Genomic DNA, 17,568 nt, shown 5'->3' with positions numbered 1-17,568 from the left:
CAGCCTGAGCCCTGGGAGAAAGGATTGACCATAGGTGACAGCCGGGCACTGGGTCAGAACATGCGCACCGTGCCCACGCGCGCTCCCCTCTTCCTCTTCTTCACGCTTCTGCCCCGGCCGGAAAATAGCGGCGTGCCCGGCCCACGCCCCGTGACCCGCGGTCCAAGGCTCAGCATCGTTGGTCCACCTTGTGTTCTCTACCGGCAGGTGAGGGGGCGGCAGGGAACAAGGCCCTGGGGGGTCCGGGTGAGGGGCGGGACCGGCTGAGCAGGCATGGTCTACCGAGGGTGGGCAGTCAGAAGGGACCCTGGGGCTGGAGAGATGGCTTAGCGGTTAAGCGCTTGCCTGTGAAGCCTAAGGACCCCAGTTCGAGGCTCGGTTCCCCAGGTCCCACGTTAGCCAGATGCACAAGGGGCGCACGCGTCTGGAGTTCGTTTGCAGTGGCTGGAAGCCCTGGCGCGCCCATTCTGTCTCTCTCCCTCTATCTGTCTTTCTCTCTGTCTGTCACTCTCAAATAAATAAATAAAAATTGAACAAAAAATATTAAAAAAAAAAAAAAAAAAGAAGGGACCCTGGAGTGGAGTGTTTGCAGCGTGACTCTGGGGAAGGCCCGGCTGCTCCGGGGGCGGGGCCTGAGGTGGGCGGGTGTCCCCAATGTGTGGGGCTGACCAGCATTGCTCGGTCCTGGAGAAAGGGTTCAGTAGGTTGGGGGCGGGTCTCTTTTGAAGAGAGGAAGCACTGGGCGGCCCAGGTCTGTGATCATGAAGGTCAAGGTCATCTGGTGCTTGAGGACGATGTATCGGGTCATCGAAGAGCGTACGTGGGTGCGCCCCCAGAGGGTGCCACCAAGGCGCCTCTGACCACGGGCTGCAGCAGATCTGCCCGTCTCTAATGTTATTTGACATTCACGATCCCTGCATGATCTTGGGGCTGCCCTGAGGATAGGGCTGTCTTTGCCCATCTGGTGCCAAAGTGTTCCAAACACACCTCGTGCTGCTCAGAGTCCTGGCACCCCAGTATATGATGGGACCGCTCTCCTGGACTTCTCTGTCACACTATTCTGTCCCCTCTAGCTGCTGGAGCTCCAGCCCCTGCTGGGGATGTCTCTGACCACTGTGCTGCCCACCTACCACTACTGAAGAACACTGTGGAGGAGCATCTAGTCACAAGGCTGACCCTCCCACTGCACTCATACTTGACCTTGCTCCAGCACATCCGTAGGCATGGAAACACGGAGCTGGTGCAGTTGTCCTTTGAGGCCACGCCTGGCAGGCACATGGGGAGGAGCTTTGTTTGGGTGAGTAGGCTCAGGGCAGAGAGGGCCAGAGCCCTCCCCTCCACTAGCACTCACAGGTCCATCTGCCCCTTGATCACAGTTTGGGATCATCTACATGGGATGTCTCTTGACACTGGGCTGTACCTCTGGCCACATGAACTGTAGATCCCTCCTTCACGCATGTTTAAGCTTCCGTGGCTCTCAGAAGCCCAGAAACAACAAAGACCTGTGTACGTTACGGAAGAGATGAGGGTGATGTGCTCACTATGCCTTCAACATTGAGTAATCTCCTCCTGAGGGTAGTGTGAGTATGGCTATGTCTTGAGCCTTCCTATGGGCAGGGCGCAAGCCGTAGCATTGGGGCAGCCTCCAGGGGTTGTGTGCACTGCCAGCCACAGGCTCCCTGCTGAGCAGGCTGAGGGCTGACCTGGCATCTGCAGGTCCTCCTTGGCAGTCATTTGAGTAGTTAGGAAGGTGTCTAGGGACCATCTACTGGAGTGAATTCTCTGATACCAGGGGAGGGAGTTCCTTAAGTGCCCTCTTACCATCTGCTGCCCTATTGGGCTCCACCCTCATGGGCAGCTAACCAGCCTGATTCCCCAGCATGCCCTCCCTTGCAAGAGAGCCCATGTGGGATTTACAGGCCAGGCAGCCCCAGTCCAGGTGTTGGAGGCACTCTGTTGGAAGCAGGCAAGCTTCTAGCTTGCCTTGGAGCCACTATAACCCCAAGCATGGGCTCTTCCGGCCCTGCAGTGAGCCTCTTGAGTGTACTACAGAAGTGAGTTCTGTGGGGAGTTTCCTGAACGTCTACACATCTCTTCTGACCTTGGGCTGGCTGGACCCTTGTGAAGGTGCTATACTGGACTCCCCTGTAGGGCTTGTCTAGCTGGCCACCCAGCCTTGGAGAACTAACAAGTGGTGACTTGCTCTGCTGCTCTTGGGAATGGACAAGCAGGACTTCTTGGGGCCTTGTGACCCCTGAAACATGGATGTCCAAGGGGCTCTGGATGACAAACAAAGCTCTGGAAGGCCTTAGTGCAGCTGACACACAGCAGATGTTTCCTGAGGTATCGGCCTGTCTTTATTAAGTGAGGCCAGGTGAGATACAAAAGTGGCAAGGACCAGCTGTGGAGCTAGGACCACCAGAAGGGTGTGGGACTAGGTGCAACAAGAAACACCTAGCTTCTAGGGAGCCAGGTGCTCCTTCTGCCAGGCAGTCTCCACACAGGGCAGACCCAGGCCTGAAATCTCTCTTCTGATACTGTAGCTTCAGGGGCACCCCAGAAGTGGTCTGAATCCCCCATACTCAGGCCAACAGTCAGACAGAGGAGGAGGTGTCCACAGCCCTAGGAAGAACTCCCAGGACCTGAGCTTACTGTTGACTTCCACATGGCCTTCCTTACAGTTCTGTTGCTGGCTCCGCGGTTCTCACAGACACTGGAGGCCTCCTACCACCTGATGCTGAGGCCTGAGCTGGCCTTCTCCACGGCATGGTACTGTGTGTGCAGCAGGCGGCTGACCCGCTCTGAACCTTTGCCCTGCAACCAGTACTGGTACAGCTCCTGGACCCCAGGTGTGTCCTCTGGTGCCTGGATCCTAACCATGCCATACAGTCTCTCCACCTCCTGGAAGAGCTCCCTGCCACTTGCATCTGTAGCTTTGAGCTGGCCTCCACCATTTAAGCAGCCTGTGGAAGAGCAGAAAGTGGGTATGGGTGTTCAAAGGTTGGCCTTCTGACCTCTGGTAGTGGGGAGGGGACATGCCCTTTTCCTACCCACCCAATTCTATCTAGCACTGACTGTCCTAGTAGAGCCCACGGTATGGTGCCAGGAGCTACCTGAGGGGCAAGCCATGACCTCCACATAATGGTAGGGACAGCGGCCTCGCTTCAGCTTCTGCACGAGGTTCTGGATGTTGCGGAAGCCGTAGGCCACAGCAAAGCGAAGCAGCACCTGGCCCTCCCTCTCCAGAGTCACTTCCTGGAAGTCCTTGTTCCTGGAGACAAAGATTGGATTTGTGTAGCTACACAGTGCTAGGCATGCCCACTCCCACCTGGCAGTGAAGGTCTGCTGGCGTTCAGGGCACCAGGAGGTGGTTCTGTCCTGTCCTGCTGAGACAGGAGAGGGTGACACCTCACCCTACCCTAGGCCTTCCTGACATGGGAACTGCTTTCCCAAGGCCAGTCTCAGGAACCTCAGCGCACAGCCATGCTAGGTGCCTGCAGGCCTATGTGTGCTGGCTTCTGGCTCAGGGTCTTGGCTAAGCGGAAGTCTGAGGCAAGTGCTCTGCTCTATTTGTTCACAGAATGAGGAGAGTCCCACTCACACCCAGGGCTGCAGAGTCCTCCCCCAAGTCCACCTGAGTGTTCACCCTACCCAGTGCTCCAGGCCACCCTGCTGACCTCAGAGGTCGGTACGTGACTTCATCCACATGAATCCCAAAGAGCTCTTGGGCTGCATGCCGGAACACATGGTCCAGGTAGCCCCCCGAGCCCCCACCCTGATGGCTGGTGGGCTCCTCAGCAGACACACTGCTGGACCTGGGGGAGGGGCAGGTCAGTGTAGAAGGCAGGGACTCAGGACAGCCAGGGTCTCTTACAATCATAGACATCAAGTACAATCTTGTGGTGGCCCTTGGGGCCTAGGTTTATCTGAGACACGTGTGTTACCACTGTGTCTTGGGGAGCTCAGATGGCCTCTAGATAAGGCTCATCTATGACTATAAATTCAGCCACTCTTGTGCACCAGCCAGGCTGTGGGGATGCCTGGAGTCAGAAGGCAGCCTGGGTGGGGAAGAGGGAGCAGCACATTGCACCACCCAACAGGCAAGCATCTGAGCGAAAATGCAGGTTCTCAGTCCCCACTGATGACTCACAGGCCATCCAGGGGTGCTGGCTCCAACTCTGAGAGTGAGACCCCTTCTTCCTCCAGCAGCCTGAAGACTTCCCCTGCAGCAGAAAAACCATACACACTCTAGCCGGTCTCAGAATGCCATGCTGTCTACAGCCCTGGTGGCTTGCAACCTGGCCCCAGAGGGTCACACCCATCACATCCCAGCTTGTAGAAGGATTGTGGTCCAGCTGTCCTCTGGAGACCCGTAAGAGGGTCACCTCATCCCTGTCTGGGGGCAGTGTAAAAGGAGCCTGGGCAATTGCCTCTTGAGTAGTTTATTTTCCTGTCTCCTAAGTGGGGGATTCAGGACACTTAACTCAAGCGGGGTAAAGGTGTGAGTCATAGGGTCTTGGAGTTGAGACCCTGCCCTAATCTCAGACTCACTTTGGAGTCAGCAAGAAGGTACTATTGACCACAGAACCCTGGGAGGCACAGAGAGAAGCCTCTACCATTCATGAGGCCCCAAGCGCTGAGCCCCGTGGGTAGCAGTGGCAGGGTCTTGTGGGGTGACCGCACCTGTTGTGAGGACACAGTCCACATCACGTGTCTGGTACTCCTGGTTGAAGAAGTCAGGTCTGGATGCTTCTAGCTTTTTGTCATAGCAGGGCATCACTGTTACATGGTAAACCTTGTCAGGGGTCAGGTGCTACAGAGAACATATGGCAGCTTGAGTCCCACCTGAGTAGCTCAGAAGTTGCTTTGCTATGGAAAGTGAGGCAAAATGTGGCTGCCAAGTATGACTTGGCCAGTGTGTGACTAGGGCTGTGCACCACCTTGTCCTCTTGAAGAATCTATGGATGTGTTGGTGATACCATAGGTCCCCTAGCTACAGCAGAGGAGACAAGCTTTGACTGCCTTTTCAAGAAAGGTCATAGTGGAGGATGAAACAGACTTGAGGCAATGTGGCTGTGGGCATGCACAGGGAACACAAACAGGGTTGATGTCCATGCCTGAGGCTTTGGGTACTACATGACTGCACTCCTCCCCATCCCTTCCCACTAAGGTGGCTTCAGCCTCAGACCAGGGGCTCACTGGACATGACCTCAGGTGGGAGCTGCACTGGGTGTCCTTGTTTACTCAGTACTCCATGGAAGGTACTCCTGGCCCTGGACTGACATTGGCCCCCATGCCCCCTAAACTTGGGACCTGGCTACCTCTAGACAAGTGCCTTTCTATCTGAACTGGGACCTCTGGTGACTGGCAAAAGATATGGCCTACCTGGGCGTGGTGGTGCACATCTTTAATTTCAGCACTTGGGAGGCAGAGGTAGGAGGATTACTGTGAGTTCAAGGCCACCCTGAAACTACACAGTAAATTCCAGGTCAGCCTGGACTAGAATGAAACCCTATCTCAAAAAACCAGGCCCGGAGGGATGGCTTAGTGGTTAAGGCGTTTGCCTGCAAAGCCATAGGACTCTGGTTCGATTCCCCAGAACCCACGTTAGCCAGATGCACAAGTGGGTGCACATGTCTGGGGTTTGTTTGCAGTGGCTAGAGGCCCTGGCACACCCATTCTAATTCTCATTCTTCATTCCCTCTCTCTCTCTCTTCCTCCCTCCCTCCCTCTTTCTCTGTCAAGTAAATAAATAAAATACCAAAAAAAAAAAAAAAAAAAAAAGCAAGAACAAAACAACAACAAAATATGGCCTGGGCAGTAGCAGGCCAGATGAGCAGGAGTGATAGGACAAGCTTGCTCAGTTGGCAGCCACCATCAAGCTGGCCACAGGTGATGGCTCAGTGGACTGGCCAGCAACCACCTCTGGCTCATCTCACAACCAGCTACTTCCCAGCATGCTGCTTGGGCATGGTTTAGAATTGTTACCTGCTGCTGGGCAAAGAAGTCCTTGACCAGGGCGCCCATGACCTGTTGTGGGGACCGGGCTGTGCTGACGTAGGGGAGAATGAAGCTGCCATGTGTCTTCTCAGCATAGCAGATCCAGCCTGAGCCAGCAAGAACAAACGGGTTGGTGTCGGGGGAGTGGGGCGCACAGGGCATGCCTGGGGGTGGCTCACAAACAGCCTCTCTGTGCTTGGCAGTGACATGACATTCTGGGGGTGGAATGACTCACAGGAAATTACCATGGCATTCAGCCTTCCCCTGTCATCACCGTCATGAGGAGTGCTGGAATTCGTTGATCACCAATTGCAGGTGACACCCAGGCCTCATGTACCTCGTTGGTGCCAACATCTTTAACCTGATCTGTTCCCTTCCCACCACCATCATTCCTGTTTTCCATGTCAAGCTGTTGGTATTATATTGAGTCTTAAGTTCACTTGAACTTGAATCTCACACCACCCATGCATCTCATACCTGGGCAGGCAGAAGTCAGCATGGGCAAGGTCTCTCTGGAGTTGGCCTCCTCTTGGGATCGGAATCGCCGCACAAACTCTTGCTGGTTCTCCAGGAGGCTGAAGTTCCTTGAGAAGGTGATGTCAAAGACGAAGTGTACCCCTGGAAGGTGACCAACAGTGAACATGTATCTTAGCCCCAACCACAGCACCAGGACACCTGAGCAGGTCACTGTGCAGCAACGCTGCCTACCATAGGGCTCTGCCCCAGAAATGGTCAGGTGACGCAGGGCTCTGCTGCAGTGGCACTACACTATGGCATTTCTTTTTCTGTTTTTGGTTTTTCTAGGGTTTCATGCTAGCCCAGGTTGTCCTAGAATTCACTATGTAGTCTCAGGCTGGTCTTAAACTCACAGTGATCCTCCTACCTCTGCCTCCCAAGTGCTGAGATTAAAGGCATGTACCACCATGCCCAGCAGACATTTCTTTTTTTAAAAATATTTTTGTCAGGCATGCCCATCTCTCTCTCTCTACTTGCAAATAAATAACTTAATTAAATATATAAAATTTAAAAAACAAAAAAAGTTAGACTTAAGGCTGAAGTCAGAAACAGGACAGAGTCCCCACTGTTCAGTTTAGGGTTACAAGTATTTTGGGGGTGGAAGGAGCCCCAACAACAGATGTTCTCATTTTGGAGCTGTGCTCTTCACCCAAGGCTCCACACCTACCTATCTTTTTGAAGAATGAAGTTAATTTCCTGGCAGTATCTGTGGGATCCAGCTGGAACCTGGCAGCCAGTGATGCTCTGGACTGGGGTGAGACAGAGACGACCACCAGCCGCTGCTGACCAGGTGTTGCCACCTACAAAGCAAGGAAGAGAATCCACTGGTTCTGTAGGCATCGTGTACATTCTTAGTGGCCAGTCTGGCATGGCCAGATGTTACTGGCTGACCACGGTCTGCCACACTGACACGCATTCAGAACCCAAAGTTCTCATAAGTACTCATAAGAAGTAACTCACTGAGAGCCACTGAGAGATCTTAAGATGGAGGAATCCCTGCAAGGCAGGTGGGTGAGTGGATCAGATGAGCAGCCTTTGACCAAACATGCCATAGGCTGGTGGGCTTGGTCTCTGCTGCTTACCTTATTGGCATCGAGAACCTTCCGCAGCTCCTCGTGGCTCTGCTGGGTGATAAGCACTGTCTCTGCTGAGGTGACACAGCCACTGCATGCCAGGCAGTCGTTCAGTGAGACCTTGGCCTTCTCTAGCTTCTGGGCCACTCCATCCTAAGAGGAGCAAGATCTGGAGCACAGTGTCCCTCTGTGGGACTTGGAGCTCCTGGTCTTCCATTCATACCTGGGAGCTCAGTAGGTTTATGTGCTACTCAGGTTCCACTTTTTTTTTTTTTCCATTACAGTGGCTTGAACGCTGGGCCTTGCCCATGCCAGGTGAACTAATGAGCTATATCCCCAGCCCTGACAGTTTTCAAATATTAAATAATTTTTAACAACGATTTACATACAGCCAGGCATGGTGGTGCACACCTTTAATCCCAGCACTCGGGAGGCAGAGGTAGGAGGACTGCTGTGAGTTTGAGGCCAGCCTGGAACTACACAGTGAGTTCCAGGTAAGCCTGGGCTACAGTGAGGCCCTGCCTCAAAAAAGCAAAGAAAATAATTATACAACCCTAGATGTTCATAATGGCATCAAGTTCTAACTTTTGGCACAAACTCAGATTGCACATTAGACTCAACAAGGCTGGCTTGCATTAAGTCAGTGCAGAAGCAGCAGACTCGCCTGGAGTGACTGCTGGTCCCCTACTGTGGGGACAGGCTGGAAAGGCAGAAGGAAGAGCCAAGACAATGAGAGACAAGAAGATGGGGGACAGGAGAGGAGGCTGGCCAGAAGTAGCAGATAGACTTGGTAGATCAGATCCAGGTCCTTATACTCAAACTGAGGCTTCCCGGACACTTTCAGTGGCTCTTACACAAAATGATCCCAGATTGAGCCCCTCACTTAACTAGAAAAGGAGGAGCCCAGGGCTGGAGAGTGGCTTAACGGTTAAAGTGCTTTCCTGCAAAGTCAAAGGACCCAGGTTTGATTCCCCAGGACCCATGTAAGACAGATGTGTAAGGTAGCACATGCATCTGGAGTTCGTTTGCAATGGCTGGAGGCCCTGGTACACCCATTTTCTATCTGTCTCTTCCTCCTTTCCTTCCCTCCCTCCCTATCTCTCTTCTCTCTCAAAAATATAAATAAGGGCTGGAGAGATGGCTTATCGGTTAAAGCATTTGCCTGTGAAGCCTACAGACCCAGGTTTTATTCTCCAGATCCCATGTAAGCCAGATGCACATGGTGGCTGGGCTTTGCAGTGGCTAGAGGCCCTGGCACACCCATCATCATGTTCTAGCTGTCTCTCATGCGTGCTTTCTTTCTCTCTGTCTCTATCTCAAATAAATAAATTATATATACACACACACATACTAGAAAAAAATTTTTAAAAAGGAGGGGCCCAAAATCTGAAAATCTTATACTTTATAACTGAGGGGAAAGGCAGGACCCACTATTTCTGCAGAAAGGAACCTTGCAGCACAAGTCCAGCTGGGCACCCATGCATCCTTCCAAGCCTCCAATGTTCAGTGAAGGTGATGAACAAGAGGACTGGTGGCATGTGGCATGTTTCAGGGTGACCACATCTGTGCCTGGATGAGGCACAGGAAGTGTTGTAGATTCCCCGCCCTGCCCCGCAGGACCATGTTGAACCCTCTGCTTCCTTACTGGGCTCACTTGGAAGTAACTCCCATCATCTTCAATTTGGATCTTGGCTAAGCTGCTTCCAGGTTTCTTATTCACCTTCACAGGCTTGATGCAATCCTATACCAGGAAGAAACCCAACAGTGGTGCATGCCTTTAATGCCAGTTCTAGGGTGGCTGAGGGAGGAGGATCATTGTGAATTCGAGGCCAGCCTGGGCTAGAGTGGCACCCTGCCTCAAAACAAAACAGGTTTTGTGAGGGGGAGTGGGACCTGAGGATGCCTCAGGGTTGGCTGGCTCCTGGCCACACAGTGTGATGCTCTACCCTGAGTTGCACACTCTAGGATGGAGACCACTTTCCTTCCACTGAAGCCATGCTGGGGTCTGTCTACCCACCCGGCTCTGCACCAGGCAAGGATTGCTAACATCAAAGTAACCTGCTCTGGAGCTGGACAGACGGCTTAGCAGTTAAGGCACTTGTCTGCAAAACCAAATGACCCAGATTAGACTCCCCAGGACCCATGTAAGCCAAACACACAAGGGGTGCACACACCTGGTGTTTGTGTGCAGTGGCTGGAGGCCCTGGCACGCTCATTCTCTCCCTCTACCTGCCTATTTCTGTATCTCTCTCTCTCAAATAAATAAATAAAAATATTTTTTTTTAAAAGTCACCTACTCTGTAAGTCTGGGTTAGCATGAAAGCCAGTGCTAACCACACATGGAGCTACTGTCTATAGAAACCCCAACCCTGACCTTTATCCTAAGTGCAACAATGCTCCACACAGGCCAGGATATTAATGGCCCTTCAGAGGAAGCCAGAGCTGGGTCGAATGCTTTCCTTGGAAACATGAGGAGACCACTCCCACCCGCTGCAAAGGAGGAAATTCCCCTTTTCTGTTTTTTTTTTTTTTTTGTGTGTGTGTGTGGGGGGGTATGTGTTCATGTTCATATGTATAAGGGTGTATGCGTGTGGAGACCAAGCCAACCTTGTATATCTCCCACTGGCCTTCACCTTATTTACTGAGACAGGGTTTCTAGCTGATCCAGTGCTCACCCATTCTGCGAGTCTAGCTGGCCAGCTTGCTCTAGGAATCCAACAGTCTCTGCTTCCCGAATGCTGGGATTACACATGCCTACCACCGCACACAACATCGACATGTGCGCTGGGGAGCCAACACAGGTCCTCAAGCTTCTCTCAGAACTGCTGTATGAAGCCATTCCCGCCGCCTCACCGCCGCCCTCCCCCAACATCTCTCATCAGTAATTGCTTTCAGAACCATGGTGGCCTTCCAGAAGATGGCCAGCACCAGAAAGCTGCAGGAGATGGCCCCAACTCATCCTATATGGTCAGCTCAGACACGGCACTAGGTCCTTTTCTCAAAGGCTGCTTGGGGTTCCTAAAAGGGCAAGCTCTGCTGTCTTCACTGGGCACATGTCAACCAGGTTTGACTACTGTGCTCCACATCGCACCTGCCTGGAGAGGGGCTGGCGCGGGGACAGGGGCCCAAGGGGACGTCCCACCCAAGGGTGCAGAGGTTGCCCAGGTCCAGTCATGTCCTCACGTCCCCAGGTGGGTGACACTATTAGGAGTTGTGGCAGCATGCCAACCTGTCCCCACTTTACCCCACTAGGCTGGGGGTGCAGTAATGCTGCTTGCCACTTCTGAACCCTCCCACAGGGCCTAGAAGTCACTTTAGGACATCTTGGGGTTGGGAGACACTACCTTCCCTGGGTTGGGAAGAAAACACAGGTTGGCAGAGGTTTCCCGCCACACCCAACCCTCCTTGTGCGCAACTGCCCCTGGCCGGCCCACCTGAGACGGCCCGATGAAATCATCCAGGTCCGTCAGCTGCAGCGCCCCGCTGAAGGGAGACGCCATGGCGGGCCGTGTTGCCGCAGGGCGCAGGGCAAAATGTCGTAAAACGACGCCAAAAGCTACGGCTGTTCCGCCACACTGCTGGAAAGCGCCCGTGTCAGCGCATGCGCACCTCACCCCACGGGCGTTCGACCGAGCGCGCGCCCCCTGTCGTCGATTTCGTGCACAGCGGCTCTCCTGCACAGACCTCCTGAAGACTCTCAAGACCAAATTTCCAAGTTTCAGTTTTTCCTGTCTCTTCTAGGTTGCAGTGCACAGGTAATACAGGAATTTCGGGTTCCTCCGCCAATGCACAGGTATGTCACGCTAATTTTGGGGTGTCCCAGGGCTCTCGACTTAACGAATTTAAAGAATTGAAATCCACAGATCTGGGGATAAAGTTCATAGGTTTTACTAGATGATAGATAGAACTCACGAGAAGGAAGGAATACAGAGCTAACGACCAAGAGGCATGAGCAGGGTTCCCGGAACACTGAGTTTAAGAGAAGGAAAGAAGAGAGAATCCAGAGAGGCCCTGCCCATGAGAAGTCAGGAACTGGGTAAAGCCCAGAATGTAGAGAGCTCCTGCCCATGAGAAGGTAAGAAGTGGGTAAAACCCAACCTAGAGACCCAAATTGAGGTCATTTGTAAGTTTTGATCAGGGAGCTTAGCTAACCAGCCACAATGCCAAGTTCAGGTTTAATCCTTCCAGGAATCTTAATCCTAGGAAATGGGAACTCCTTCCTTGAGAGGGACTCAGGTTGAGTTTAAGGAAAAACAGATCTAGGAACTCCTTTAGGTAGCAAGATATAGGAGAGGAGCTGGAAAGATGGCTTAGTGGTTAAGGTGCTTGCCTGTGAAGGACCCGTGTTCAATTCTCCAGATCCTACATTAGCCAGATGCACAAAGGTGAGGCAAGTGCAAGGTTGCACATGCCCACTAGGTGGCTTAGGCGTCTGGAGTTCAATTGCAGTGGCTGAGTCCCTGGCATGCCAATTCTCTCTCAAAATAAAAATAAAAAAAAAGACCAGGAGCTCTATCATCTGACCTCTAGCAAAGTGGAGACTGTAAGGGCAGACTCAAGAACATTTCCTGCTTTTATTTTTGGGAGTGGGGGAAGTTCCTGTTATCTGAAACTACCTCACAGGGGCAGACAAAGAGCTTGAAAAACGCACCTTCAGCTTCAGAGTTTAGTGGTTAGAGCAACTGGCTAGCGTGTGTGAGGCCCTGGGTCCAACCCCCAGCACACAAAAACAGAACTATATACTCATTCATTGCTCACCTGCCTGCCCTTGTGGACCCTCAGCACCCCAGCCCAACTCTGGAGCTTCCAGGCACTGTCTTGCTTTGTAGCTCAAGAACCCAGGACGGAGCTGGCCGTGGTGGCACATGCCTTTAATCCCAGCACTCGGGAGGCAGAGGTAGAAAAATTGCCGTGAGTTCGAGGGTTAGGGTCTATTATTTTAGAGGTTAGTCTGAGGAACTTTTAGAAAGCCCCAAAGAACTGTGATAAAGAGTACCCTGCTAGCCTGGCACAGTTGTTAACCTGTATGGCCACATCATGTACAGGTGCTTGTTTAATGAGGCACTGAGTCTGAAGCACACCCAGACCCTTCTGGGCCAGGCTGGAGGGCAATCCCAAATTCCCAAGGCCCAGCTGCCTTCCTCTCTTCCTGGCGCCCACCCTAATGTCCACAGCTTGTGCCTTCTCAGTGCTACCTACCTCAAAAAGCCAAAACAAAACAAAAGGTTTTGGACAGATTTTATACACATTGTGTATAAAATTCCATCCCACTCCATTGTCATTAATGCTACCAGACTGCTTATTAGAAATGGTTACAACTCAATTGTGTGACAATTAAAAATTATTAATAATAGCCAGATGTGGTGGTGCACGCCTTTAATCCCAGCACTCGGGAAGCAGAGGTAGGAGGATCGCCATGAGTTCAAGGCCACCCTGAGAATACATAGTGAATTCCAGGCCAGCCTGAGCTAGTGAGATCCTACCTCAAAAAAACAACAAAATTAATAATAATAAGAGAAATTCAGATAGTTCTTTTAGGCAGTTAGGGTGATTTGGTCCCTGAAAGTGTCTTTGCAGAGACATCAAAGTATGATCTGATTTCTTAGCTCTTTCTCAGATCTGTTTTTCCACAAACAACGTGGGCCCCTCCTGGGAGGGAGGTCTCTCCTAGGATTTAAATCTAGCCTGAACATTGTGCTTTTTAAAAAAATTTTTATTTATTTATTTATTTGAGAGTGACAGACACAGAGAGAAAAACAGATAGAGGGAGAGAGAGAGAGAATGGGCGCGCCAGGGCTTCCAGCCTCTGCAAATGAACTCCAGACGCATGCACCCCCTTGTGCATCTGGCTAACGTGGGACCTGGGGAACTGAGCCTCGAACCGGGGTCCTTAGGCTTCACAGGCAAGCGCTTAACCGCTAAGCCATCTCTCCAGCCCCCCTTTATTTTTTTTTTTTTGAGAGAGAGAGAGAGAGAAAGGGTAGCACTCTAGCCCAGGCTGACTGACCTGGAATTCACTATGTATTCTCAGAGTGGCCTCGAACTCATGGCGATCCTCCTACCTCTGCTTCCGGAGTGCTGGGATTAAAGGCGTGTGCCACCACGCCCAGCAAATTCTATGTTTTTTGAATTTTGTTTTTGAGACAGGTTGCCACTGTGTAGTCCAGCTTAGCCTTGAACTCTCTATTCCCCTGCCTCAGCCTCTTCAGCACTGGGATTAAGTTTCACCACACTTGGTGAATTTTATACATTAAGTGGGTGAATTGTTTGGATTTGTGTCTTGATAAAGCTGTTAAGGAAGGAGTGGGGAGACTCTGACCGAGGCCTGCAAGTCCTAGAGTGTGCTCCTGAGCTGCCGGCAGGCTGTGCAATGTGCTCTAGAGATGCAGTTTCTGTGAGTTGTCCCCTACGCTGGGGTGGGCTTTCTGCTGATGCAGCTGTCCTTGAGTCATCTATTGCCCCTATAAGCAACTCCTTACCCTGTTCTGTAAGTAAACCCAATAAACTCACTGGTTCACCAAATTGGTCTTGGTGTAATCCTTAAAAAAAAAAAAAAAAAAAAAGCTGGGTGTGGTGGCACACGCCTTTAATCCCAGCACTTGGAAGGCAGAGATAGGAGGATCACTGTGAGTTCAAGGCTACCCTGAGTATACATAGTTACATAGTGAATTCCAGGTCAGCCTGAGCTAGACCCTACCTCAAACAAACAAATAAAAAGAACTGCACACCTTTAATCCCAGCACTTGGGAGGCAGAGGTAGAAGGATTGCTCTGAGTTTGAGGCCACCCTGAGACTACATAGTGAATTCCAGGTCATCATGAGCTAGAGTAAGATCCTACATTGAAAGAAAAAAAAAAAGAGGGCTGGAGAGAAGGCATTTGCCTACGAAGCCCAAGGATCCAGGTTCAATTCCCCAGTACTCATATAAGTCAGATGCACAAAGTGGCACATATGTCTGGAGTTCATTTGCTGTGGCTAGAGGCCCTGGCATGCCCATTCTCTTTCTCTTGCTACCTCTTACACTCTTTCTTTCTCAAAATAAGTAAATGAAAAAAAATTTTTTTAAGGGTGCACCAGCCAGGCATAGTGGCAACCTGCCTTTAATCCTAGTACTTGGGAGGAGGCAGAGGTAGGAGGATTGCCATGAGTTCAAGGCCACCCTGAGACTACATAATGGATTCCAGGTCAGCGTGAGCTAGAGTAAGACCCTACCTCAAAAAGCCCCTCCCCAATAAAGGTGGAACTATAGTTGTAACCCCAGCATTTAGGAGGCTGAGGGGCTGAGGCAGGAAGTTGTTGTGAGTTCAAGGCCAGTCTGGGCTACATAGCAAGACCTTGTTTCAAAAAACAGTCAAACAGAAAGGAAGAAGGTAGAGCTAGAAGCCTGTAGCTCAGTGCAGCGCTTGGAGTGGCCCCAAACTCTTGTCTTAAGCTATAGGTCTGTAACCCCCACTTGAACAACAGAACAAGTTGGGTATTTCTTTTATTTTTCCTCCTCCTCTCTCCCTCTCTCTCTCTCTCCACACACACACACACACACACACACACACACACACACACACACACCTCCTGAGTGCTGGGATTAAAGGTGTTCACCACCATGCCTGTCTGAGGCTTGTAATTCTTACCCTCTCTGTATTTCTGTTCATCTCTCTCTCTCTCTGGTTGGTCAGTCCCTCAGGGTGTCTTTCATTAACTCATTTCCCTGCAGACTCTTACTCTGTGCAGATGTCGGGCCTCTGGATCCCTGAGCTCCTCTTTTCCAGTGGTTTCATCATCATCATTAGCAAATATTTACCATGTGCTTCCCCTGTGCAAGTCTCTAAGTCAGACTCTGGGAACGCCAGGTCTACACAGGTCAGAGAAGGGAAAGGAGGACATGGGGGCCAGTGGGGGACACTGAGAGAGGACAAGACCTCAAGACTGCTGTGTCTCTATTCTCCCATGTGGGCTCCCCATCACTTCCTTGGATGTACTGATGGGCTCACTTTGCCCACAGCTGTTCGCTTGCCCTTGGTGGCTGGGTAGCAGCTTCCTGTGACCCATATGGTGTGTGGTTTGCTTGTAGCTGAGTCCCTTCTCTGGGCTGTGCCAGCTTTACCCTGTGAAGGGATTGCTGTGTGCCAGTGTCTGGAGGCTGCTGTTACAAATGGGCACAAACTGGGTGCTTAGAATGATGGAAACCCAGAGTCATAGCTCTGGAGAGCAGACGTTTGACACGCAGGTCTGTGCAGAGCTGTGCACCCTCCTCAGGCTGCAGGAAGGGTCCTTGTCTCCTCATCCCAGTGGTTCCAGTTGCCCTGGACTTGTGGCTATGTGGCTCCAGCCCCTGTCTTTACAGACCATCTTTTCTTTCTTTCCTGCTTTCTCAATCTCTCTCTCTCCTTGTCAACTAAGGTCTCACTCTAGCTCAGGCTGACCTGGAACTCACTCTGTACTCCCAGGCTGGGCTCAAAAGCATAGCAGTCCTCCTACCTCTGGGTGCTGGGATTAAAGACATGTGCCGCCACACCAGTCCCCATAGTCTTTCTTTTCTTTTTTGAGCTAGAGTGAAACCCTACCTCAAAAGAACAAAAAACAACAACAACAAAATCAAATAGAAGGCCAGGTGTGGTGGTGCATGCTAGGATTAAAATCCCAGCACTGGGGAGGCAGAGGTAGAAGGATCACCATGAGTTCAAGGCCACCCTGAGACTACGTAGTGAATTCCAGGTCAGCCTGAACTAAAAAAAAAAAAAAAAAAAAAAAAAAAAAAAAGTGAGACCCTACCTTGAAAAACAAAAACAAAAACAAAACAAAACAAAAGCCAAGCATGATGGTGTATATCTGTCACCCCAGTGTTGAGGAAGACAGAAACAGAAGGATTTCTGGGGCTCACTGGCAACCAGCCTAACTGAATTGGTGAGCTCTAGGTTCAATGTCAGAAAGGTCTTGCCTCAAAAAGTAAGGTGGAGAGCAATAGAGAAGAACACTCTGTGTCAGGCTTTGACTTCCACATGAATGTGCACACATGTGCATGTACACCATATAGACATGCACCCACATGCATATACACATGTACACACACACACACAAAATATCAAAAGGAGTGATGGTGCAGTGGTTAAGGCATTTGCCTGCAAAGACTAATGACTTAGGTTTGATTCCCCAGGACCCATGTAAAGCCAGATGTACAAAGTGGCACATTCACCTGAAGTTTGTTTACAGTGGCTAGAGGCCCTGGTGTGACCATTCTCTCTCTGCCTGCTTCTTTCTCTCTTTCACTGTTTCTCAAATAAATGAAATGCAATGCAATGAAATGAAATAAAATGGGACTAGGCATGTCGGTGCCTGCCTTTAATCCTAACACTTGGTAGACTAAGGTAGGAAGTTCACCATGAGTTCTAGGTCAGCCTGGGGCTACAGAGTGAGTTCCAGGTCAGCCAGGGAGATAGTGAGACCCTATCTCAAAGAAACCCTCCAAAATAAAATGAAAATTTAAAAAATTAAAAAGAAAGACCCTAGGGGTGTAGTTCAATTGGTAGAGTGCCTGCCTAACCTGCACAAAGCCATGGGTTCTTTCTATCTATTGCCCAAACCCAGGTGTCATAGCTTATGCTCATAATTCCAGGCTTGAGAGGTGGAAGCAGGAGGATCAGAAATTCAAAATCATCTTTATTGCATAGCGAGTTCAAGGCCAACTTGGGCTACATGAGACCTTGTCTCAAGAAAAAAAGAGAAAGGATAAAAGACCCTGCGGGAGTGTTACCTGGGTGAGGGAAGATACAAAGGATGAGTAGGAGGAAATTTTGTTTCCTAAAATAAATTTTAACTTTTCTCAAATGTCTGATTTCAGTATTGCATTCTCCAGTGTTCTTGTGCTGTGTTATTGCAAGGCACCCACGCTACAGAATCAGAAAGGAGAAGTGGGGTTTAAACCTCTAAACCTGAGATGCTTCCTTTTCTCTTTTTATTTATTTGAGGGGAGAGAGAGAGAGAG

The 17,568-nt window shown here is 50.9% G+C and overlaps 1 protein-coding gene across 4 annotated transcripts; it reads right to left on the bottom strand.

Annotated features, from left to right (window-relative positions):
• Window positions 1–2,334: 2,334 nt before the first annotated feature.
• Ciao3 (cytosolic iron-sulfur assembly component 3) lies at window positions 2,335–11,110 on the bottom strand. 4 transcript variants are annotated; one of them, XM_004652133.2, is made up of 11 exons: window positions 11,024–11,110; window positions 9,235–9,330; window positions 7,599–7,742; window positions 7,184–7,316; window positions 6,478–6,618; window positions 5,989–6,107; window positions 4,684–4,813; window positions 4,151–4,223; window positions 3,678–3,815; window positions 3,114–3,271; window positions 2,335–2,963 (listed from the first exon to the last, which is right to left on the bottom strand). In XM_004652133.2, exons 1-11 carry the CDS (start codon window positions 11,087–11,089, stop codon window positions 2,725–2,727), a joined length of 1,437 nt encoding a protein of 478 aa, XP_004652190.1. In that variant the 5' UTR covers window positions 11,090–11,110; the 3' UTR covers window positions 2,335–2,724. The 4 variants fall into 4 exon arrangements, with proteins under 4 accessions (XP_004652190.1, XP_044986241.1, XP_044986243.1 ...); XM_045130306.1 differs by having other exon boundaries at window positions 9,244–9,330; XM_045130308.1 differs by lacking the exon at window positions 3,678–3,815.
• Between the last annotated feature and the right edge of the window lie 6,458 nt (window positions 11,111–17,568).

This window comes from Jaculus jaculus, chromosome 11 (genome assembly GCF_020740685.1).
Source record: "Jaculus jaculus isolate mJacJac1 chromosome 11, mJacJac1.mat.Y.cur, whole genome shotgun sequence".
NCBI lineage: Eukaryota > Metazoa > Chordata > Mammalia > Rodentia > Dipodidae > Jaculus > Jaculus jaculus.
Note: the sequence above shows the minus strand (reverse complement) of the source record. Positions and strands in the feature narration are given on the sequence as shown.

Excerpts from the sequence above, each read along its gene's own strand:
- Ciao3 (XM_004652133.2), bottom strand. The coding sequence starts at position 11,089 with ATGGCGTCTCCCTTCAGCGGGGCGCTGCAGCTGACGGACCTGGATGAT. Across the intron at positions 9,331-11,023 it reads ATTTCATCGGGCCGTCTCAG|GATTGCATCAAGCCTGTGAA; the intron begins GTGGGCCGGCCA and ends TTCCTGGTATAG. Across the intron at positions 6,108-6,477 it reads GCTGACTTCTGCCTGCCCAG|GCTGGATCTGCTATGCTGAG; the intron begins GTATGAGATGCA and ends TTGCTGGCTCAG.